At 47.5% G+C, this 24514-nt stretch overlaps 1 protein-coding gene across 1 annotated transcript in view; it reads right to left on the reverse strand.

The window, feature by feature from the left end:
• The window catches only part of LOC124010710 (fibronectin type III domain-containing protein 3B-like), a 187474-nt gene that overhangs the window by 107201 nt on the left and 55759 nt on the right, over nucleotides 1-24514 (reverse strand). Inside the window, 7 exon segments of the mRNA XM_046323359.1 lie at nucleotides 9548-9690; nucleotides 10778-10946; nucleotides 20009-20048; nucleotides 20051-20085; nucleotides 20088-20165; nucleotides 20168-20234; nucleotides 22538-22614. Of these exon segments, the coding sequence (XP_046179315.1) occupies nucleotides 9548-9690; nucleotides 10778-10946; nucleotides 20009-20048; nucleotides 20051-20085; nucleotides 20088-20165; nucleotides 20168-20234; nucleotides 22538-22614 (609 nt within the window).

Raw genomic sequence — 24514 nt, forward strand, 5'->3', positions numbered from 1 at the left:
AGTACGCCACAGGATGTTGTTGTGCTGGTCTAGGGCAGTCAGGTCTGGAGTGAACCAAGGACTATATCTGTCCCTGGTTCTAAATGGCTGACTGGGGCATGCTTATTTAAGATGGTGTAAAAAATATATACTTTTAGAAACTAGAAACAATGAATTGAAGGAACGGAGGAGAGAGGGAGATACAGAGACAAAGAAAGAGAGGCACAGAGACATGAAAAGCTTATTTGCCCCCATTCTGATTTTAGCATATTGTTGACACTGAATGTTATCAGATCTTCATCCAAAACCTAATATTAGATGAAGGGGACCTGAGTTTACTAATAACAACAAAAAAAATGGATACTTATTTCATTTATTTCATTAAGAAAGTTATGCAACGACCAATTCCCCCGTGTGAAAACATCACTTCCCCCTCAATAAGTGGTTGTACCACCTTCAGCAGCAACATGAGAGACAAACCCTTCCTGTAGTTGTCTCTTACGTCGCTCTGGAGGAATTGTGTCCCACTCTTACATTTTATTTATTTTATTTTTATTTATCCGTTATTTTACCAGGTAAGTTGACTGAGAACATGTTCTCATTTGCAGCAACGACCTGGGGAATAGTTACAGGGGAGAGGAGGGGGATTAATGAGCCAATTGTAAACTGGGGATTATTAGGTGACTGTGATGGTTTGAGGGCCAGATTGGGAATTTAGCCAGGACACCGGGGTTAACACCCCTACGATAAGTGCCATGGGATCTTTAATGACCTCAGAGAGTCAGGACACCCATTTAACATCCCATCCGAAAGACAGCACCCAACACAGGGCAGAATCACTGCCCTGGGTCATTGGGATATTTTTTTAGACCAGAGGAAAGAGTGCCTCCTACTAGGCCCTCCAACACCACTTCCAGCAACATCTGGTCTCCCATCCAGGAACTGACCAAGACCAACCCTGCTTAGCTTCAGAAGCAAGCCAGCAGTGATATGCAGGGTGGTATGCTGCTTTCTCTTACATGAAGAACTGATTAAACTGCTTGTTTCAAATCCTGCCACAACATCTCGATTGGGATCATTCGGTCTGGACTTTGACTGGTCCATTCCAAAACTTCAAATGTTTAGCTTTTTAGGCATTTTCATGTAGACTTGATTGTGTGTTTTGGATCATTGTCTTGCTGCGTGACCCAGCTGCTCTTCAGCTTCAGCTCACAGACGGATGACCTGACATTCTCCTGTAGAATTCTCCTGCAGAACTTTTTGGACGACATGGGTCCCATTATGCCTGGCGAAAACCAAGCACTGCATTCCACAGTAAGAACCTTACACCAATGGTCAAGCATACATTTTTGCATACATTTGTTTTTGAAATAAATGAAATAAGTATGTATTTGTTCACTCAGGTTCCCAACTAGGTTTTGGTTGAAGATCTGATATTATTCACTATCAAAAATATGCAAAAGTAGATTTTCCTTTTGAAGGGGGCACTGTAGAGATAGAGGGTGAGAGAGATATAAGATAAAGAGAACAAAAGGAGAATGAGAGAGAGAAACGGAGCGATAGAAAAAGAAGCCTGCAGGGTGAGTTCCACAGCGTTTTCATCTATGCATAGTGAGCATTCCATCTGCTCAACAGCTGGCCTCCTTACACACACACACACACACACACACATCTTTCTATCCTTGTGGGGACATCAAATGTATTTCCATTCAAAATCCTATTTTCTCTAACCCATAACCCTAATTGTTACCACACACACACACACACACACACACACGCACACGCACACACACACGCACACACACACACACACACACACACACACACACACACACACACACACACACACACACACACACACACACACACACACACACACACACACACACACACACACACGTTGAGACCTGTCTGAGAAGGTTTGTAGTCATGGTGACAGTTTAGTTCTCATAGACAGAGACCATGGTATACAGACAAGATTAGTGTGTGTGTCCAGCCATACCTTCATAGAGGAGGTGTGTGCAGCCATACCTTCATAGAGGAGGTGTGTGAGGTGCCAAAAGACACAGGAATTCTGCCGCTCTTCCTGGTAGGCAACAGTGTGTGTGTGTGTGTGTGTGTGTGTGTGTGTGTGTGTGTGTGTGTGTGTGTGTGTGTGTGTGTGTGTGTGTGTGTGTGTGTGTGTGTGTGTGTGTGTGTGTGTGTGTGTGTGTGTGTGTGTGTGTGTGTGTGTGTGTGTGTGTGTTGGCTGAAGCATTGGGAACTCTGAGATGGTAGAAGTACAGTTTCAACCCAGCCGACCAGCCGACCAAAAGGAAATGTGTTAATGTCACTGTTCTTAAGATCATTAATGAATCTACAGTTGAAGTTGTAAATATACATACACTTAGATTGGAGTCATTGAAACTCGTTTTTCAACCACTCCACACATTTCTTGTTAACAAACTGGTTTTGGCAAGTCGTTTAGGACATCTACTTTGTGCATGACACAAGTCATTTTTCCAACAATTGTTTACAGACAGATTATTTCACTTATAATTCACTGTATCACAATTCCAGTGGGTCAGAAGTTTACATACACTAAGTTGACTGTGCCCTTAAACAGCTTGGAAAATTCCCAAAAATTATGTCATGGCTTTAGAAGCTTCTGATAGTCTAATGGACATCATTTGAGTCAATTGGAGGTGTACCTGTGGATGTATTTCAAGTCCTACCTTCCAACTCAGTGCCTCTTTGCTTGACATCATGGGAAAATCAAAAGAAATCAGCCAAGACCTCAGAAAAATATATTTGTCATCCCGCTCAGGAAGGAGATGCGTTCTGTCTCCTAGAGATGAACGTATTTTGGTGCGAAAAGTGCAAATCAATCCCAGAACAACAGCAAAGGACCTTGTGAAGATGCTGGTGTCACGCCTTGGTCTTAGTATTTTGTGTTTTCTTAATCTATTTGGTCAGGCCAGGGTGTGACATGGGTTTATTTTGTTGTGTTTCGTATTGGGGTTTTATAGGCATTGGGATTGCGGCTGAGTAGGGGTGTCTAGCATAGGTTTGGCTGCCTGAGGCGGTTCTCAATCAGAGTCAGGTGATTCTCGTTGTCTCTGATTGGGAACCATATTTAGGTAGCCTAGGTTTCACTGTGTGTTTTGTGGGTGATTGTTCCTGTCTCTGTGTTAGTGTTCACCAGATAGGCTGTAATAGGTTTTCACGTTTCGTTTGTTGTTTTTTTGTATATTAAGTTATTTCATGTATCGTTCAAATTATCATTAAAGAACATGAGTAACCACCACGCCGCATTTTGGTCCGACTCTCTTTCTACAGACGAACGCCGTTACAGAATCACCCACCACACCCGGACTGAGCAGCGTGGTGACAGGCAGCGACAGCAGAAGCAGCGAAAAGAGGAACGGACATGGGAGGATGAATTGTTCGGAGAAGGACCCTGGGATCAGCCTGGAGAATATCGCCGCCCCAAAGAAGAACTGGAGGCGGCGAGAGCTGAGAGGCGCTGGTATGAGGAGAAACAACAGCGGCAGCAGGAGCAACAATATCGGGACCACACTACTTGGGAGGAATTAGACAGGTGGGCGGTCGACCCAGGGAGAGTACCGGAGCCCGCCTGGGATTCGCTGGAGCAGTGCGAAGAGGGTTATAGGAGAATGGAGTTGGAGAGACAAGCACGACGGCGCAAAAGGAAGTCCAAGAGTCAGCCCCAAACATTTATTGGGGGGGGCTCAGGGAGAGTTTGGCAGAGTCAGGGTTCAGACCTGAGCCAACTCCCCCTGTTTATCGTGAGGAGCAGCGATCAAAGGACGTCTGGACTTGGGAGGAGATATTGGACGGAAAAGGACACTGGGCACAGCCTGGTGAATATCGACGCCCCAAAGAAGAACTGGAGGCGCGGAAAGCGGAGAGGCGCTGGTATGAAGAGGCAGCACGACGACGCGGATGGAAGCCTGAGAGTCAGCTCCAAAAATGTATTGGGGGGAGGCTCACAGGGAGTATGGCTATGCCAGGTAGGAGACTTGCGCAAACTACCTGTGCTTACCGGGGGGCTAGAGAGACCGGGCAGGCACCGTGTTCTGCTATGGAGCGCACGGTGTCTCCAGTGCGGTGCATAGCCCGGTGCGGTACATACCAGCTCTTCGTATTGGCCGGGCTAGAGTGGGCATCGAGCCAGGTAAGGTTGGGCAGGCTTGGTGCTCAAGAGCCCCAGTGCGCCTGCACGGTCCGGTCTATCCAGAGCCACCTCCACCTCCACACACCAGTAGACCGGTGGCAGCTCCCCGCACCAGGCTTCCTGTGCGTGTCCTCGATCCAGTACCACCAGTTCCAGCACCATGCACCAGGCCTTCAGTGCGCCTCGCCTGTTCAGTGCAGCCAGCGCTTTCCTCCTCTCCTGCGCTGCCGGAGTCTCCCGCCTGTTCAGCGCAGCCAGCGCTTTCCTCCTCTCCTGCGCTGCCGGAGTCTCCCGCCTGTTTAGCGCAGCCAGAGCTTTCCTCCTCTCCTGCGCTGCTGGAGTCTCCTGCCTGCATGGAGCAGCCAGAGCTGCCAGTCTGCATGGAGCAGCCAGAGCTGCCAGTCTGCATGGAGCAGCCAGAGCTGCCAGTCTGCATGGAGCAGCCAGAGCTGCCAGTTTGCATGGAGCAGACAGAGCTGCCAGTCTGCATGGAGCTGCCAGTCTGCATGGAGCAGCCAGAGCAGCTAGATCCGCCAGTCAGCCACGATCTTCCAGATCTGCCAGACAACCAGACTCTTCCAGATCTGCCAGTCAACCAGACTCTTCCAGATCTGCCAGTCAACCAGACTCTTCCAGATCTGCCAGTCAACCAGACTCTTCCAGATCCGCCAGCCAGCCAGGATCTGCCGGAGCCAACTACCTGCCTGAGCTTCCTCTCAGTGCTGAGCTTCCTCTCAGTGCTGAGCTTCCTCTCAGTGCTGGGCTTTCCCTCAGTGCTGGGCTTTCGCTCAGTGCTGGGCTTTCGCTCAGTGCTGGGCTTTCCCTCAGTGCTGGGCTTCCCCTCAGTGCTGGGCTGCCCCTCAGTCCCGAGCTGCGCCTCAGTCCCGAGCTTCCCCTCAGTCCCGAGCTTCCCCTCAGTCCCGAGCTGCCCCTCAGTCCCGAGCTGCCCCTCAGTCCCGAGCTGCCCCTCAGTCCAGTGGGGTTCTGGGTGAGGAATACTAGGCCATGGTCGGCGGCGAGGGTGGACTATCCCAGGACGCGAAGGGGAGGAACTAAGACATTTATGGAGTGGGGCCCACGTCCCGAGCTGGAGCCGCCACCATGGACAGATGCCCACCCGGACCCTCCCTATGGTTTTGAAGTGCGTCCGGGAGTCCGCACCTTGGGGGGGGGGGGGTTCTGTTTTATAGGCATTGGGATTGCGGCTGAGTAGGGTGTCTAGCATAGGCTTGGCTGCCTGAGGCGGTTCTCAATCAGAGTCAGGTGAGATTCTCGTTGTCTCTGATTGGGAACCATATTTAGGTAGCCTAGGTTTCACTGTGTGTTTTGTGGGTGATTGTTCCTGTCTCTGTGTAGTGTTCACCAGATAATAATAATATAATAATATAATATGCCATTTAGCAGACACTTTTATCCATTTATACATTCTACGTATGGGTGGTCCCGGGAATCGAACCCACTACCCTGGCGTTACAAGCGCCATGCTCTACCAACTGAGCTACAGAAGGACCACAGATAGGCTGTAATAGGTTTTCGCGTTTCGTTTGTTGTTTTTTTGTATATTAAGTTATTTCATGTATCGTTCAAATGATCATTAAAGAACATGAGTAACCACCACGCCGCATTTTGGTCCGACTCTCTTTCTACAGACGAACGCCGTTACAGCTGGAGGAAACAGGTACAAAAGTATCTATATCCACAGTAAAACAAGTCCTATATCAAGATGAACTGAAAGGTCACTCATCAAGGAAGGAGCCACTGCTCCAAAACCGCCCAAAAAAAGCCAGACTACAGTTTGCAAATGCACATGGGGACAAAGATCGTACTTTTTGGAGAAATGTCCTCTGGTCTGATGAAACAAAAATAGAACTGTTTAGCCATAATGACCATCATTATGTTTGGAGGAAAAACCATGAAGCACGGGGGTGGCAGCATCATGTTGTGGGGGTGCTTTGCTGCAGGAGGGACTGGTGCACTTCACAAAATAGATGGCATCATGAGGAAAGAAAATTATGTGGATATTAAAGCTTGGTTGCAAATGGGTCTTCCAAATGGACAATGACCCCGAGCATACTTCCAAAGTTGTGGGAAAATGGCTTAAGGACAATAAAGTCAAGGTATTGGAGTGGCCATCACAAAGCCCTGACGTCAATCTCATAGCAAATGTCTGGGCAGAACTGAAAAAGCATGTTCGAGGCCTATAAATCTGACTCAGTTACACCAGCTCTGTGAGGAGGAATGGGCCAAAATTCAACCAACTTATTGTGGGAAGCTTGTGGAAGGCTACCTGAAACGTTTGACCCAAGTTAAACAATTTAAAGGCAATGCTACCAAATACTAATTGAGTGTATGTAAACGTCTGACCCACTGGGAATGTGATGAAAGAAATAAAAGCTGAAATAAATCATTCTCTCTACTATCATTCTGACATTTCACATTCTTAAAATAAAGTGGTGATCCTTACTGACCTAAGACAGGGCCGTTTTACTTGGAGTAAATGTCAGGAATTGTGAAAAACTGAGTTTAAATCTATTTGGCTAAGGTGTATGTAAACTTCCGACTTCAGCTGTAAATCAGATGGTAATGATGGCCTGATGATATGCATCTCTGGCTCTGCACTAGCCAACATTGTGCAGATGTGTGTAAGAGAGACTTGTAAGAACAAGACTGAGTCAGACTGGACTTGTACTCCTTGAACCAGCTGACACAGACAGGCAGGCAAGCAGGCCCTTATTTAGGTGGGGGGGGCTATTACCATAGGAACACAGGCAAAATCATGGAAGGTGGGAGAGCGTACACACTTACAGAGAGTCACTATAACGGCGTGGTTTATTTTAAAAGGCCTGAGTCATGCTAAGGTCAGGGGTCGGATGTGTTAATGAACTAAACGAGCACTTACAGCTCTCTCTCTCTCTCTCTCTCTGGATGACATCATCTTACATCAAAGTCTTTTGTTTTAAACGTGTCAGGAGACGTCTATTTTCTTTCCACTCCTTTTCTCTCCTTTCCTCCCCCTTTCCTCCTCTCCTCAAAGTACCCATTCTACAGTATAACCAACATGGACTGGCCACGTCATTTTCCTCAAATCACTGCTCTCTACATAGAAATGATGCCACGTTCAAAACAACTCGGAACTCAGAAATCTCTGACTTCGGAATTCAGTACATTCAAGACAGCTGTGAACTCCGAGTAAATGGTCATCCAACTCGGAATGCCAAGTCGGGAACTTGCACATCTTTCTAGGGCTCCAACTTTCTGACCCGAAGACTACTGACGTCATCCCGAAAGCACCACTAGAATCACAGAAAGGTGCTGCAGTTATGATGACGTAGAACCAACATGGCGGACAAAGGCACATCTGTTTCAGTTGAAATCTAAGCTCTACTGAGAAACTGCAACGCTGGCGTTGATCCACCATGGGACATCAGTTTCCTGAAATCACTGTTCTCTACAGATAAACTGCGCCGCTGACGTAGATCCATCATGGAGGACAGAGGCACATCTGATTGTGTTTAGAGCGGCTCAGTTCTAAGGAAAAGCGGTGGGCTTTACTGACTGTCTTGACTGACTGGTAGCCAAGCACATTACTGGGATATAGTACATTAGCCAATAGACAGACAAACACACACGTCCAGGAGGGCACAGAGCAAAGTCTACAACGTGGGTGTGTTTGTGTGTGAGTGGGAACCCTGTCTGGTGTTCCAGACAGTGTGTGTGTGTGTGTGTGTGTGTGTGTGTGTGTGTGTGTGTGTGTGTGTGTGTGTGTGTGTGTGTGTGTGTGTGTGTGTGTGTGTGTGTGTGTGTGTGTGTGTGTGTGTGTGTGTGTGTGTGTGTGTGTGTGTGTGTGTGTGTGTGTGTGTGTTACTCATGGTTGAAAGCAGAGGGCCAAGCAGTAGATTAGACAGATGGAATGTTCCCTCTCTCAGTCCTTTCTATATCTCTCTTTCTCTCCTTTTGTCTCTCATCCCCCTCTCACTCTCTCTACCATCTTTCTCTCCCTTTGTCTCTCATCCCCCTCTCACTCTCTCTACCATCTTTCTCTCCCTTTGTCTCTCATCCCCCTCTCACTCTCTCTACCATCTTTCTCTCCCTTTGTCTCTCATCCCCCTCTCACTCTCTCTACCATCTTTCTCTCCCTTTGTCTCTCATCCCCCTCTCACTCTCTACCATCTTTCTCTTCACTCAATCTACCTCCGAGCTTTTCATTTGCTCTCATATTCTCTGTTCTCACTTTTAATTCCCCTGTCCCTCTATCATACTCTTCTCTTTTTTCTCCCTCTCTCTCTCCCTCTCTCATGCTCTGATTGTTTTAGAGGAAGCCCAGTCACGGGGTGTGTGTGCATGTGTGTGTGTGTGTGTGTGTGTGTGTGTGTGTGTGTGTGTGTGTGTGTGTGTGTGTGTGTGTGTGTGTGTGTGTGTGTGTGTGTGTGTGTGTGTGTGTGTGTGTGTGTGTGTGTGTGTGTGTGTGTGTGTGTGTGTGTGTGTGTGTGTTGTAGCCGAGTCAGCCTGATCTCCAGTCCAGAACTGAGACCCTGCTAGACCATCAGAAAGACACAGATACTCCTAGACATACACTGACATGTACTGTACGTGTGTGTGTGTGAAGATACTGAGTTGATCAAAGCTCATCAGGCTCTCGCTCTTTCCATGATGTCACCACCCAGCCCAACAAACACCCCTTACACCTGGCCTCAATGGAACATTCCCCTGCCCCTGGACTGTACAGCCGGGCTGGTCCAAAGCTGAAATGGGGGTCTGAGAGGTGGTTTGGCCTGCTTCTTTGGGATTAACTCTGGTGTCTCTCAGCAGGCCTGTCTGTCACCACCTCTGCACACAGGCCAGCGAGATAGAGATGTGTGTGTTTGAAAGGGAGCTCAAAGGGTTCCTTCATGGAGACCAGGACTCAACAGATATGTACTGTACCTCACCCCTCTTCCCTCTCTCCCCCTTACTCCCCTCACCTCCACTCCTCTCCTCACTACCTCTCCTCTCTCCTATCCTGCCCCCCCCCCTCCCAGACAAGGCCAGTATTGTAGAGGGAGAAACCGATAGGTCTCGGGAAAGACTCAGCTATGTGGTTACCTAGACAACCCCTTCTCTCCCCCCTCCCTCTCTCTCCACCTCTCCTCTCCACCTCAGTAAGACACCATTCATCTTTTTCTCTCTTTCATTGAGAAGAAAAGAGAGAGAGACATCTGATGAATATTCACTTATCTGTGTGTGTGTGTGTGTGTGTGTGTGTGTGTGTGTGTGTGTGTGTGTGTGTGTGTGTGTGTGTGTGTGTGTGTGTGTGTGTGTGTGTGTGTGTGTGTGTGTGTGTGTGTGTGTGTGTGTGTGTGTGTGTGTGTGTGTGGTGTGTGTGTGTGCCTGCGTGTGTGTGCGTGTGTTTACCTTGCGGTGATTGTGTGTGTGTGTCTGGCTCGTTGCTCCTTGGGCTGCTCCGTAGTTGTCGTCGTTCCGGCTTCTTCCCTCCTGGACTGTTAGCTCCTCCCATTGACCCCAATGACCCTAGCGAAGGGACGTGGCTCTTCCCGCTGTAACCAATCAAATACAACCAAACTTTATTGACAAAAACTGCATGGAAAGCATCTCAGTAGACTTTACAATGACAATAGACCCAACACATGCTCTTAAAACAGAGTCAAATAGTTTGCATGTGTTTTAGACAACCTCATCCTCCCATAGGAAAACAATGTCTGGTCAAAGTCTATAACTTCTGTAGGAAAACAATGTCTGGTCAAAGTCTAACTTCTGTAAGAAAACAATGTCTGGTCAAAGTCTAACTTCTATAGGAAAACAATGTCTGGTCAAAGTCTAACTTCTATAGGAAAACAATGTCCGGTCAAAGTCTGTAACTTCTATAGGAAAACAGTGTCTGGTCAAAGTCTGTAACTTCTATAGGAAAACAATGTCCGGTCAAAGTCTAACTTCTATAGGAAAACAATGTCCGGTCAAAGTCTGTAACTTCTATAGGAAAACAATGTCTGGTCAAAGTCTAACTTCTATAGGAAAACTATGTCTGGTCAAAGTCTAACTTCTATAGGAAAACAATGTCTTGTCAAACTCTCCTGTCTGCATTATGGCTATATATCTCAGACTTGTAGATCATGTTGATCACTAGTAAAACCAGTAACTAGTCTAAACTACTAACTAGTCTGTAACTTGTCTCTAATTATAAGGCTAATCCTTTCACACTTGTAGAGAAAGCTAGAAAACTAGTCTCTATGTTCTAACTAGTATTGTAACTAGTCTCTAACTAGTATTGTAACTAGTCTCTAACTAGTATTGTATCTAGTGTTTACGTATTACTGTACCTACAGTTTCTCACAGCAGGAAGATAATCCTGCAGCAACAGGAAATGTGAATTATTATGTGGATTATAAATAATGGACATTTTTGTAGCAGTTGACACGTTTTTCGTTAGGGCAAATAAAGCCTGACATTTTAAAGTGAAATTGACAAACTTTAGAAGCCATATTAAAACCATGAACACACGGCAAGTTAGCATTTCTTGCCAGCGCAGGAAAACTCTCTGCGACAACGGAGTGCTCAAATGAAGATGGCGCATCTGTAGTCTCAGACTAGTTGAACCGGTCCCTGCCACCAGGACTATTCACTGACCTGTATCCATTGTGGCTGGAGCCCAGAGACTTGTACAGGGAGGAGGGAGGAGAGTTGAGTCTGTTCTGTCGCTCCAGCTGTCTCTGCTCCTTCATCTTCTTCGGCTGGGGCTTGTTGTAGCTCTCCTCTCTGCCAACGTAGCTGGACATGCCATACACTGGGATTATCTCTGGGGGACGGAGAGATGGAGGGGGTGAAGAGGGAGGGAGAGAGGGAGAGGGAATTGAGAGCCCGGAAAGACGAAAGAGGGAGTTAGCTATGTAATTGAGGTGTATGTATATACACTGAGTGGACAAAAACATTAAGGACACCTGCTACGGACATAGACGGACCAGGTGAATCAAGGTGAGAGCTGTGATCCCTTACTGATGTCATTTGTTACAATCAGTGTAGATGAAGGGGAGGAGACAGGTTAAAGAAGGATTTTTAAGCCTTGAGACAATTGAGACGGATTGTGTGCGTGTGCCATTCAGAGGGTGAATGGACAAGACAAAATAAGCGCCTCCGAACAGGTTATGAAGTAGGTGCCAGGCGCACCGGTTTGAGTGTGTCAAGAACTGCAATGCTGCTGGGTTTTTCACACTCAACAGTTTCCTGTGTGTATCAAGAATGGTCCACCACCCAAAGGACATTCAGCCAACTTGACGCAACTATGGGAAGCATTAAGCGTCAACCTGGGCCAGCATCCCTGTGGAACGCTTTCGACACCTTGTAGAGTCCATGCCCTGACGGATTGAGTCAGTTCTGAGGGCAAAGCAGGGGGGAGATACATAGGAATCATGTAGTATCCAAAAAAATGTTCAACAAATTAAAATATATTTTAGATGTTAGATTCTTCAAAGTAGCCACCCTTTGCCTTGAAGACAGCTTTGCATACTCTTGGCATTCTCTCAACCAGCTGCATGAGGTAGTCACCCGGAATGCATTTCAATTAACCTCTTGGTGTTAGGGGGCAGTATTTTCATTTTTGGGGAAAAAAACGTTCCCGTTTTAAACGGGATATTTTGTCAGGAAAAGATGCTAGAATATGCATATAATTGACAGCTTTGGATAGAAAACACTAACGTTTCCAAAACTGTAAAGATATTGTCTGGGAGTATAACAGAACTGATGTTGCAGGTGAAAGCCTGAGAAAAATCCAATCCGGAAGTGCCCCAGGTTTTGAAAGCGCTGCGTTCCAATGACTCCCTATTCAGCTGTGAATGTGCCATCAATGAGCTTACGCTTTCTACGTATTCCACAAGGTGTCTACAGCATTGTGACGTAGTTTTACACATTTCTGTTGAAGAATAGCCGTAGGCAGCCACATTGCGTAAGTGGTCACATGGTGGCTCCGAGAGAGATTCTCGCGTAAAATACAGAGGTAGCCATTACTCCAATCGGTCAGAGTGAAAAACGAATTGTCCCGACTGATATATTATCAAATTGATATTAGAAAAACACGTTGAGGATGGATTCTAAACAACATTTGCCATGTTTCTATCAATATTATGGAGCTAATATTTTTCGGCGTTGTGGTGACCGCATTTTCCGGGCGATTTCTCAGCTGTCATGTTTTGTCATTTATTATCTTGTCTTGTCCCTGTGCTTCCCATTCTATTCGTTTCCCTCTGCTGGTCTTATTAGGTTCTTTCCCTCTTTCTATCCCTCTCTCTCCCCCTCCCTCTCTCACTCTCTCGCTCTCTCTTCTCTCTATCGTTCCGTTCCTGCTCCCAGCTGTTCCTATTCCCCTAATCAATCATTTAGTCTTCCCACACCTGTTCCCGATCCTTTCCCCTGATTAGAGTCCCTATTTCTTCCTTTGTGTTCCGTTCCTGTCCTGTCGGTTCCTTGTCTAGAATTCACCGTGCTGTGTTTGTGTATCGCCCTGTCGTGTCGTGTTTTCCTCAGATGCTGCGTGGTGAGCAGGTGTCTGAGTCTGTCTGGTTCAAGTGCCTTCCCGAGGCAACCTGCTGTTCACCTGCTGTTCAAGATCGAGTCTCCAGTTTGTCCTCGTCATTTCGAGTGAAAGTTGTGTTTTTTGTTTGTATTTACTTTACTGGATTAAAGACTCTGTTTTCGCCAAGTCGCTTTTGGGTCCTCTTTCACCTGCATGACAGAAGGAACCGACCAAGGAATGGACCCAGCGACTTCAGACGCTCGTTACACTGCCGTCGAGATCCAAGGAGCCATGCTCGGCAGACACGAGCAGGAATTGTCTGCTGCTCGCCATGCCGTGGAGAACCTGGCCGCTCAGGTTTCCGACCTCTCTGGACAGTTCCAGAGTCTACGTCTCGTGCCACCTGTTACTTCCTGGCCTGCCGAGCCTCCAGAACCTAGGGTTAATAACCCACCTTGCTACTCCGGGCAGCCCACTGAGTGCCGCTCCTTTCTCACGCAGTGTGAGATTGTGTTCTCTCTCCAACCCAACACATACTCTAGAGAGAGAGCTCGGGTTGCTTACGTCATTTCACTCCTTACTGGCCGGGCTCGAGAATGGGGCACAGCTATCTGGGAGGCAAGGGCTGATTGCTCTAACAAGTTCCAGAACTTTAAAGAGGAGATGATTCGGGTTTTTGACCGTTCAGTTTTTGGTAGGGAGGCTTCTAGGGCCCTGGCTTCCTTATGCCAAGGTGAACGGTCCATAACGGATTATTCTATTGAGTTTCGCACTCTTGCTGCCTCTAGTGAGTGGAACGAGCCGGCGCTGCTCGCTCGTTTTCTGGAGGGACTCCACGCAGTGGTTAAGGATGAGATTCTCTCCCGGGAGGTTCCTTCAGATGTGGACTCTTTGATTGCTCTCGCCATCCGCATAGAACGACGGGTAGATCTTCGTCACCGGGCTCGTGGAAGAGAGCTCGCATCAACGGTGTTTCCCTGCTCCGCATCGCAACCATCTCCCTCCTCTGGCTCAGAGTCTGAGCCCATGCAGCTGGGAGGGATTCGCATCTCGACTAAGGAGAGGGAACGGAGGATCACCAACCGCCTGTGCCTCTATTGCGGAGTTGCTGGACATTTTGTTAATTCATGTCCAGTAAAAGCCAGAGCTCATCTGTAAGCGGAGGGCTACAGGTGAGCGCAACTACTCAAGTCTCTCCATCAAAATCCTGTACTACTTTGTCGGTCCATCTACGCTGGACCGGTTCGGGTGCTACATGTAGTGCCTTGATAGACTCTGGGGCTGAGGGTTGTTTCATGGACGAAGCATGGGTTCGGAAACATGACATTCCTTTCAGAGAGTTAGAGAAGCCTACGCCCATGTTCGCCTTAGATGGTAGTCATCTTCCCAGTATCAGATTTGAGACACTACCTTTAACCCTCACAGTATCTGGTAACCACAGTGAGACTATTTCTTTTTTGATTTTTCGTTCACCGTTTACACCTGTTGTTTTGGGTCATCCCTGGCTAGTATGTCATAATCCTTCTATTAATTGGTCTAGTAATTCTATCCTATCCTGGAACGTTTCTTGTCATGTGAAGTGTTTAATGTCTGCCATCCCTCCCGTTTCTTCTGTCCCTACTTCTCAGGAGGAACCTGGCGATTTGACAGGAGTGCCGGAGGAATATCATGATCTGCGCACGGTCTTCAGTCGGTCCCGAGCCAACTCCCTTCCTCCTCACCGGTCGTATGATTGTAGTATTGATCTCCTTCCGGGGACCACTCCTCCTCGGGGTAGACTATACTCTCTGTCGGCTCCCGAACGTAAGGCTCTCGAGGATTATTTGTCTGTGTCTCTTGACGCCGGTACCATAGTGCCTTCTTCCTCTCCGGCCGGGACGGGGTTCTTTTTGTTAAGAAGAAGGACGGTACTCTGCGCCCCTGCGTGGATTATCGAGGGCTGAATGACATAACGGTTAAGAATCGTTATCCGCTTCCCCTTATGTCATCAGCCTTCGAGATTCTGCAGGGAGCCAGGTGCTTTACTAAGTTGGACCTTCGTAACGCTTACCATCTCGTGCGCATCAGAGAGGGGGACGAGTGGAAAACGGCGTTTAACACTCCGTTAGGGCATTTTGAGTACCGGGTTCTGCCGTTTGGTCTCGCCAATGCACCAGCTGTTTTTCAGGCATTAGTTAATGATGTTCTGAGAGACATGCTGAACATCTTTGTTTTTGTCTATCTTGACGATATCCTGATTTTTCTCCGTCACTCGAGATTCATGTTCAGCACGTTCGACGTGTTCTACAGCGCCTTTTAGAGAATTGTCTCTACGTAAAGTCTGAGAAGTGCTCTTTTCATGTCTCCTCCGTTACTTTTCTCGGTTCCGTTATTTCCGCTGAAGGCATTCAGATGGATTCCGCTAAGGTCCAAGCTGTCAGTGATTGGCCCGTTCCAAGGTCACGTGTCGAGTTGCAGCGCTTTTTAGGTTTCGCTAATTTCTATCGGCGTTTCATTCGTAATTTCGGTCAAGTTGCTGCCCCTCTCACAGCTCTTACTTCTGTCAAGACGTGTTTTAAGTGGTCCGGTTCCGCCCAGGGAGCTTTTGATCTTCTAAAAGAACGTTTTACGTCCGCTCCTATCCTCGTTACTCCTGACGTCACTAGACAATTCATTGTCGAGGTTGACGCTTCAGAGGTAGGCGTGGGAGCCATTCTATCCCAGCGCTTCCAGTCTGACGATAAGGTTCATCCTTGCGCTTATTTTTCTCATCGCCTGTCGCCATCTGAGCGCAACTATGATGTGGGTAACCGTGAACTGCTCGCCATCCGCTTAGCCCTAGGCGAATGGCGACAGTGGTTGGAGGGGCGACCGTTCCTTTTGTCGTTTGGACAGACCATAAGAACCTTGAGTACATCCGTTCTGCCAAACGACTTAATGCCCGTCAAGCTCGTTGGGCGTTGTTTTTCGCTCGTTTCGAGTTTGTGATTTCTTACCGTCCGGGTAGCAAGAACACCAAGCCTGATGCCTTATCCCGTCTGTTTAGTTCTTCTGTGGCTTCTACTGATCCCGAGGGGATTCTTCCTTATGGGCGTGTTGTCGGGTTAACAGTCTGGGGAATTGAAAGACAGGTTAAGCAAGCACTCACGCACACTGCGTCGCCGCGCGCTTGTCCTAGTAACCTCCTTTTCGTTCCTGTTTCTACTCGTCTGGCTGTTCTTCAGTGGGCTCACTCTGCCAAGTTAGCTGGTCATCCCGGTGTTCGAGGCACTCTTGCGTCTATTCGCCAGCGCTTTTGGTGGCCGACTCAGGAGCGTGACACGCGCCGTTTCGTGGCTGCTTGTTCGGACTGCGCGCAGACTAAGTCGGGTAACTCTCCTCCTGCCGGTCGTCTCAGACCGCTCCCCATTCCTTCTCGACCATGGTCTCACATCGCCCTAGACTTCATTACCGGTCTGCCTTTGTCTGCGGGGAAGACTGTGATTCTTACGGTTGTCGATAGGTTCTCTAAGGCGGCACATTTCATTCCCCTCGCTAAACTTCCTTCCGCTAAGGAGACGGCACAAATCATTATCGAGAATGTATTCAGAATTCATGGCCTCCCGTTAGACGCCGTTTCAGACAGAGGCCCGCAATTCACGTCACAGTTTTGGAGGGAGTTCTGTCGTTTGATTGGTGCGTCCGTCAGTCTCTCTTCCGGGTTTCATCCCCAGTCTAACGGTCAAGCAGAGAGGGCCAATCAGACGATTGGTCGCATACTACGCAGCCTTTCTTTCAGAAACCCTGCGTCTTGGGCAGAACAGCTCCCCTGGGCAGAATACGCTCAATTCGCTTCCTTCGTCTGCTACCGGGTTATCTCCGTTTCAGAGTAGTCTGGGTTACCAGCCTCCTCTGTTCTCATCCCAGCTTGCCGAGTCCAGCGTTCCCTCCGCTCAAGCGTTTGTCCAACGTTGTGAGCGCACCTGGAGGAGGGTGAGGTCTGCACTTTGCCGTTACAGGGCACAGACTGTGAGAGCCGCCAATAAACGCAGGATTAAGAGTCCAAGGTATTGTTGCGGCCAGAGAGTGTGGCTTTCCACTCGCAACCTTCCTCTTACGACAGCTTCTCGTAAGTTGACTCCGCGGTTCATTGGTCCGTTCCGTGTCTCCCAGGTCGTCAATCCTGTCGCTGTGCGACTGCTTCTTCCGCGACATCTTCGTCGCGTCCATCCTGTCTTCCATGTCTCCTGTGTCAAGCCCTTTCTTCGCACCCCCGTTCGTCTTCCCTCCCCCTCCCGTCCTTGTCGAGAGCGCACCTATTTACAAGGTACATAAGATCATGGACATGCGTTCTCGGGGACGGGGTCACCAATACTTAGTGGATTGGGAGGGTTACGGTCCTGAGGAGAGGAGTTGGGTTCCGTCTCGGGACGTGCTGGACCGTTCACTCATTGATGATTTCCTCCGTTGCCGCCAGGATTCCTCCTCGAGTGCGCCAGGAGGCGCTCGGTGAGTGGGGGTACTGTCATGTTTTGTCATTTATTATCTTGTCTTGTCCCTGTGCTTCCCATTCTATTCGTTTCCCTCTGCTGGTCTTATTAGGTTCTTTCCCTCTTTCTATCCCTCTCTCTCCCCCTCCCTCTCTCACTCTCTCGCTCTCTCTTCTCTCTATCGTTCCGTTCCTGCTCCCAGCTGTTCCTATTCCCCTAATCAATCATTTAGTCTTCCCACACCTGTTCCCGATCCTTTCCCCTGATTAGAGTCCCTATTTCTTCCTTTGTGTTCCGTTCCTGTCCTGTCGGTTCCTTGTCTAGAATTCACCGTGCTGTGTTTGTGTATCGCCCTGTCGTGTCGTGTTTTCCTCAGATGCTGCGTGGTGAGCAGGTGTCTGAGTCTGTCTGGTTCAAGTGCCTTCCCGAGGCAACCTGCTGTTCACCTGCTGTTCAAGATCGAGTCTCCAGTTTGTCCTCGTCATTTCGAGTGAAAGTTGTGTTTTTTGTTTGTATTTACTTTACTGGATTAAAGACTCTGTTTTCGCCAAGTCGCTTTTGGGTCCTCTTTCACCTGCATGACATCAGCCAAACGTGAAGAACAAACGGAGCTATTTCGCCTACAAAAATAATCTTTTGGAAAAAAATGAACTTTGGCTGTCTACCTGGGAGTCTCGTGAGTGAAAACATCCGAAGTTCATCAAAGGTAAACGATTTAATTTGATTGCTTTTCTGATTTCCGTGACAAGGTTGCCTGCTGCTAGCAAGGCATAATGCTATGCTAGGCTATGATAAACTTACACAAATGCTTGTCTAGCGTTGGCTGTAAAGCATATTTTGAAAATCTGAGATGACAGGGTGATTAACAAAAGGCTAAACTGTGTTCCAATATATTTCACTTGTGATTTTCATGAATAGGAAGATTTTCTAGGAAGATTTATGTCTGTTGCGTTATGCTAATTAGTGTCAGATGATGATAACGGTCCCGTTCACGGGCTAGGCGTCACTACAGGTTAACAGGTGTGCCTTGTTAAAAGTTCATTTGCGGAATTTCTTTCCTTCTTAATGCATTTGAGACAATCAGTTGTGTTGTGACAAGGTAGGGGTGGTATACAGAAGATAGCCCAATTGGTAAAAGACCAAGTACATATTATGGCAAGAACAGCTCAAATAAGCAACGAGAAACGACAGTCCATCATTACTTTAAGACATGAAGGGCAGGCAATGTGGAAAATTTCAAGAACTTTTCAAGTTTCTTCAAGTGCAGTCGCAAAAACCAGCAAGCGCTATGATGAAAGTGGCTCTCATGAGGACCGCCACAGGAAAGGAAGACCCAATTTACCTCTGCTGCAGAGGATAAGTTCATTAGAGTTACCAGACTCAGAAATTGCCGCCCAAATAAATGCTTCACTGAGTTCAAGTAACAGACACATCTCAACATCCACTGTTGATAGGAGGCTGCGTGAATCAGGCCTTCATGTTCAAATTGCTGCAAAGAAACCACTACTAAAGGACACAAATAATAAGAAGAGACTTGATTGGGCCAAGAAACACAAGCAATAGACATTAGACCGGTGGAAGTCTGTCCTTCAGTCTGATCAGTCCAAATTTGAGATTTTTGGTTCCAACCGCCGTGTCTTTGTGAGACGCAGAGTAGGTGAATGGATGATCTCCGCATGTGTGGTACCCACTGTGAAGCATGGAGGAGGAAGTGTGATGGCGTGGGCGTGCTTTGCTGGTGACACTGTTAGTGATTTATTTAGAAGTCAAGGCACACTTAACCAGCATGGCTACCACAGCATTCTGCAGTGATACGCCATCCCATCTGGTTTGTGCTTAGTGGGACAATCATTTGTTTTTCAACAGGACAATGACCCAACACACCTCCAGGCCGTGTAAGGGCTATTTGACCAAGAAGGAGAGTGATGGAGTGCTGCATAAGATGACCTGGCCTCCACAATCACCCGACCTCAACCCAATTGAGATGGTTTGGGATGAGTTGGACCTCAGATTGAAGGAAAAGTAGCCAACAAGTGCTCCGCATATGTGGGAACTCCTTCAAGACTGTTGGAAAAGCATTCCAAGTGAAGCTGGTTGAGAGAATGCCAAAAATGTGCAAAGCTGTTATCAAGGCAAAGGCAAAAATATATTTTGATTTGTTGAACACATTTTTGGTTACTACATGATTCCATATGTGTTCTTTCATTATTCTACAATGTAGAAAATAGTAAAAAATAAAATAAAATGAATGAATGAGTAGGAATGTTCAAACTTTTGACTGGCAATGTATATAGCTCCAGTAGTGTAAAGTACTTAAGTAAAAATACTTTAAAGTACCACTTAAGTAGTTTTGGGGGTTTCTGTACTTTACTATATATACTTTTGACAACTTTTACTTTTACTCCACTACATTTTCTCTGACGCACAAAAGTACTCGTTACATTTTGAATGCTTAGCAGGACAGGACGATTGACCAATTCACGCACTTAAAGAGAAAATCCCTGGTCATCCCTACTGCATCTCATCTGGCAGACTCACTACACACAAATGCTTTGTTTGTAAATGATGTCTGAGTGTTGGAGTGTGCCCCTGGCTCTCCATAAACAAAACAAAACACTTGTGCCGTATGGTTTGCTTAATATAATGCATTTTAAATTATTTATAGTTTTACTTTTGACACTTAAGTATATTTTATCAATTACAATTACTTAAGTTTATTGAAAACCAATTACTTTTAGTAGTATTTTACTGGGTGACGTTCCCTTTTACTTGAGTCATTTTCTATTAAGGTATCTCAAGTATGACAATTGAGTACTTTTTCCACCATGGTATATATCTCTAGTACAGGCTGCAGTATCTCATATGCCCATAGACATGTCTTAGACTGGGGTGTGGGTATCTTACCTTCTCCATATATGGGCGGGAGGTGGTGTTGGTAGTACTGGTGGGGGGCAGGTCTCCAGGACTCACAGGGGGTAGAAGGAGTGAGAGTTGGGGATAAAGTGGGGGTGGGTGAGGTACGGCGGGAGGTGGTGCGTGGGGGAGAGAGCGGGGGAGTACGAGGGGGATAACATTCAGGAGACTGGGGGGTGACGACCACCCGACGCACTCCTGTGTTGTCTTCTAACACCTGGGGGGAGGAGAGGCAAAGGGGAGGGGAGAGGGGGAGGGGAGGGGAGGAATTCTTAGCATTACTGGAGAATTCCACAATAGAACACATCCAATAACACTCCACAAACACTGGACTCAATTAAATCCAACCCACACTGGAGTGTTCACACAGTAGTTCTCCCCATGGTCAAATAACATGGCAGGTTGTGTAAAAACCCACCATCACCACCAGGAAGTAGTTCCCCTCACAGGTAACTACAGTTGACAGATTAAGAGGAGTGTGTGGGGGGACAGTAGTTTGTAACCCAATACACTAAATTAAATTGCTATAGGTTTGATCAAACTCCAGTTTAAGACTTTGGCTGTACACACATGCATGCACACACACACACACACACAAATTCCACCAATTCAGACACTCTCTCGCACACACATTCCATTCCATTCACACACATTCCAATTAGTAAGCAAACGCACACTCCCCCGTGAGAGTTGCTTCCAAGCACACACACACTCACCACACAAACAACACACACACGCACCACACAAACACCACACACACACACACACACACACACACACACACACACACACACACACACACACACACACACACACACACACACACACACACACACACACACACACACACACACACACACACACACACACACACACACACACACACACACACACACACACACACACACACAGGCAGCAAGAGAGAGAGAGAGCAAGAGAGGAGAAAAGATAGCCGACCACACTCTCTGACTCCCCCCTCCAACCTCCACATCCTCTATACAAAACAAACTTACCAAACATGAAAAACAGACATGTTGATGTGAAATCAAGGCCAAAGTCCCACCAGAAACTAGTTGGCAGAGGATCCCCCTCTCTCTCCTCCCATCCCCCTTTCTCTCTCTCCTTCCATCCATCCCTCTCTCTCTCTCTCCTCCCATCCCCCTCTCTCTCTCTCCTTCCATCCATCCATCCATCCATCCCTCTCTCTCTCTCCTTCCATCCCTCTCTCTCTCTCTCTCTCTCTCTCCTTCCATCCATCCCTCTCTCTCTCTCCTTCCATCCATCCCTCTCTCTCTCTCCTTCCATCCATCCCTCTCTCTCTCTCCTTCCATCCCTCTCTCTCTCTCCCTCCATCCCCCTCTCTCTCTCTCCTTCCTTCCATCCATCCCTCTCTCTCTCCATCCCTCTCTCTCTCTCTCTCTCTCTCTCTCCTTCCATCCCTCTCTCTCCTTCCATCCCTCTCTCTCTCTCCTTCCATCCCTCTCTCTCTCTCCTTCTATCCCTCTCTCTCTCTCTCTCTCTCTCCTTCCATCCATCCCTCTCTCTCCTTCCATCCATCCCTCTCTCTCCTTCCTTCAATCCCCCTCTCTCTCTCCTTCCATCCCTCTCTCTCTCTCTCCTTCCCTCTCTCTTTCTCTCCTTCCATCTCTCTCTCCTTCCATCTCTCACTCCTTCCCTCCATCCCTCTCTCTCCTTCCATCCCTCTCTCTCCACCCATCCCTCTCTCTCCACCCATCCCTCTCTCTCCTTCCATCTCTCTCCACCCATCCCTCTCTCTCGACCCATCCCTCTCTCTCCACCCATCCCTCTCTCTCCTTCCATCTCTCGCTCTCCCCATCCCTCTCTCTCCTTCCATCTCTCTCTCTCCTTCCATCTCTCTCGCTCTACCCATCCCTCTCTCTCCTTCCATCTCTCTCGCTCTACCCATCCCTCTCTCTCCTTCCATTTCTCTCTCTCCTTCCATCTCTCTCGCTCTACCCATCCCTCTCTCTCCTTCCATTTCTCTCTCTCCTTCCATCCCTCACACTCTACCCATCCCTCTCTCTCCTTCCATTTCTCTCTCTCCTTCCATTTCTCTCCCTCCTTCCATCCCTCTCTCTCCTTCCATCCCTCTCTCTCCTTCCATCTATCTCTCTCCTTCCATCTATCTCTCTCCTTCCATCTCTCTCGCTCTACCCATCCCTCTCTCTCCTTCCATTTCTCTCTCTCCTTCCATTTCTCTCTCTCTACCCATCCCTCTCTCTCCTTCCATTTCTCTCTCTCCTTCCATTTCTCTCTCTCCTTCCATCCCTTTCTCCTTCCATCCCCCTCTCTATGTGGGTGTTTATGTACTATAACGGTGACACTTTTTCCCGCTCTCAGTTGGCTCAGTGGCCTCCCCACAACACACACAGTCAATGGCCTCGCTGCTATCACCCCCCCCTTCCCCCCAACAATGTACCCTGCAATAATCAACACATTCCTCTCTGCTCTGGGCGGCTTCAGTTGAGAGCAAGTTTACCACACACAGACACATCTTACCTGGGAGATGTATCCTGGGGGGACGTGGATGGGGGGGATTGATCCATTGGGGGACATCATTGGGACCTCAGCAGGACCTGCACAAAAGATACACACTGTCAGTCACTGTAACACACACACACGCTAATGACAAGGTAACGCATAGGCTTCAGTTCAACAGGCTAACACGGTCTTGTGTCATGCAGGAGACCTGGATTCAGTCAGACACACAAACAACAGCAGGTAAAAACCTTATTGAGGAAAATCCACATATTTTTGTGTTTACTTTTCCACTGTGATCTCTCTCCATCTCCCTCTGGTAAAGTCATTGGTATCCCGTAGACTGCTGTAGGCAAGTCTGGGTTCATTGTACATCATACTACACACACACACACACACACACACACACACACACACACACACACACACACACACACACACACACACACACACACACACACACACACACACACACACACACACACACACACACACACACACACACACACACACACACAGTAGATGAGAAGTTCACAGTGAGAGACCCCTTTTTGCCCCCTCTGACCTCCCTTCTCCCCTCCTCCCTCTCTTCTTTTCTGGGGAATATGAAGCTGTTCATTGAGCATAACATATGAAAACACAAACATACACTCACACACCAGCACACACACACACACACGCGCACAAACGCATTCACACACATTTGCACGCACACACGCGCAAATGTACACCCACTTGGCAAACAGACATGTGTTTAGACAGTCGTCGCTCAGCAAACAGCAGCTTTCCACCACTTAAACACACACAGCACAGACTGTTCCCATCCTTGGCCCCCTAGACACACACACACACACACACACACACACACACACACACACACACACACACACACACACACACACACACACACACACACACACACACACACACACACACACACACACACACACACACACACACACACACACACAGAGAGGGTAGAACATGGCTCTTTAGTGTACAATCATTTTGGAGTAACTCTGGGAACAAGTTCCTATTTATTTTTGGTCTGTAATAAATTAAACAACCCAGATGTGAACTTCAATATCTACAACAGCCGAGCTAAAGGCAGAAGCAAGCACATACAAGTAACTGCCAAAATAAAGGAAACACCAACATAAACTGTCTTAACAGCATAACAGCTTCAATGCACCTTGGCATAGATTCTACAAATGTCTGGAACTCTATTGCAGGGATGTGACACTATTCTTCCACGAGAAATTCCATCATTTGTTGTTTTATTGATGGTGATGGAAAACACTGTCTCAGGCGCCACTCCAGAATCTCCCATAAGTGTTCAATTGAGTTGAGATCTGGTGACTGAGACGGCCATGGCACATGGTTTACATAGTTTTCATGATCCCTCAAACCATTCAGTGACCACTCATGCCCTTTGGAGGGGGGCATTGTCATCCTTTGGGCCACAGCCATGGTAGCCATAATGACGGTCAAAATAATGGCCTAGCCAGCATTTTTGACCCTAAGCATGATGTGATGTTAATTGCTGAATTAACTCAGGAACCACACCTGTGTGGAAGCACCTGCTTTCAATATATCCTGAGCAAAAATATAGACGCAACATGCAACAATTTCAACGTTTTTACTGAGTTACAGTTCATTGTAAAGATGGCTGACGTTCTACATGCTCCTAACCAATTGTGCCATTTAGTTCGTTTTATTGGGTTGTTTGCAACTTATTTTGAAACTTATTTTGTACATAACGTATCATCTCTTATGACCGAAAGTAACATGGACATCAGAACAGCGATTTCTCACCACGAACTGGAAGAAGCTTTTTCCTTTAACGAGAAGGATTTACTGCTCTCCCGGGAACAGGCCCAGATCCCTGTCATTTGCATGAAGTGCCTTTTGAGAATCCGTAGGTGAGCGAGTAAACTCCCACTGCCATCAATTCTACTTGCTAACATGCAATCATTGGAAAATTAAATTGATGACCTA

Source organism: Oncorhynchus gorbuscha, linkage group LG23 (assembly GCF_021184085.1).
Source record: "Oncorhynchus gorbuscha isolate QuinsamMale2020 ecotype Even-year linkage group LG23, OgorEven_v1.0, whole genome shotgun sequence".
Lineage (NCBI taxonomy): Eukaryota > Metazoa > Chordata > Actinopteri > Salmoniformes > Salmonidae > Oncorhynchus > Oncorhynchus gorbuscha.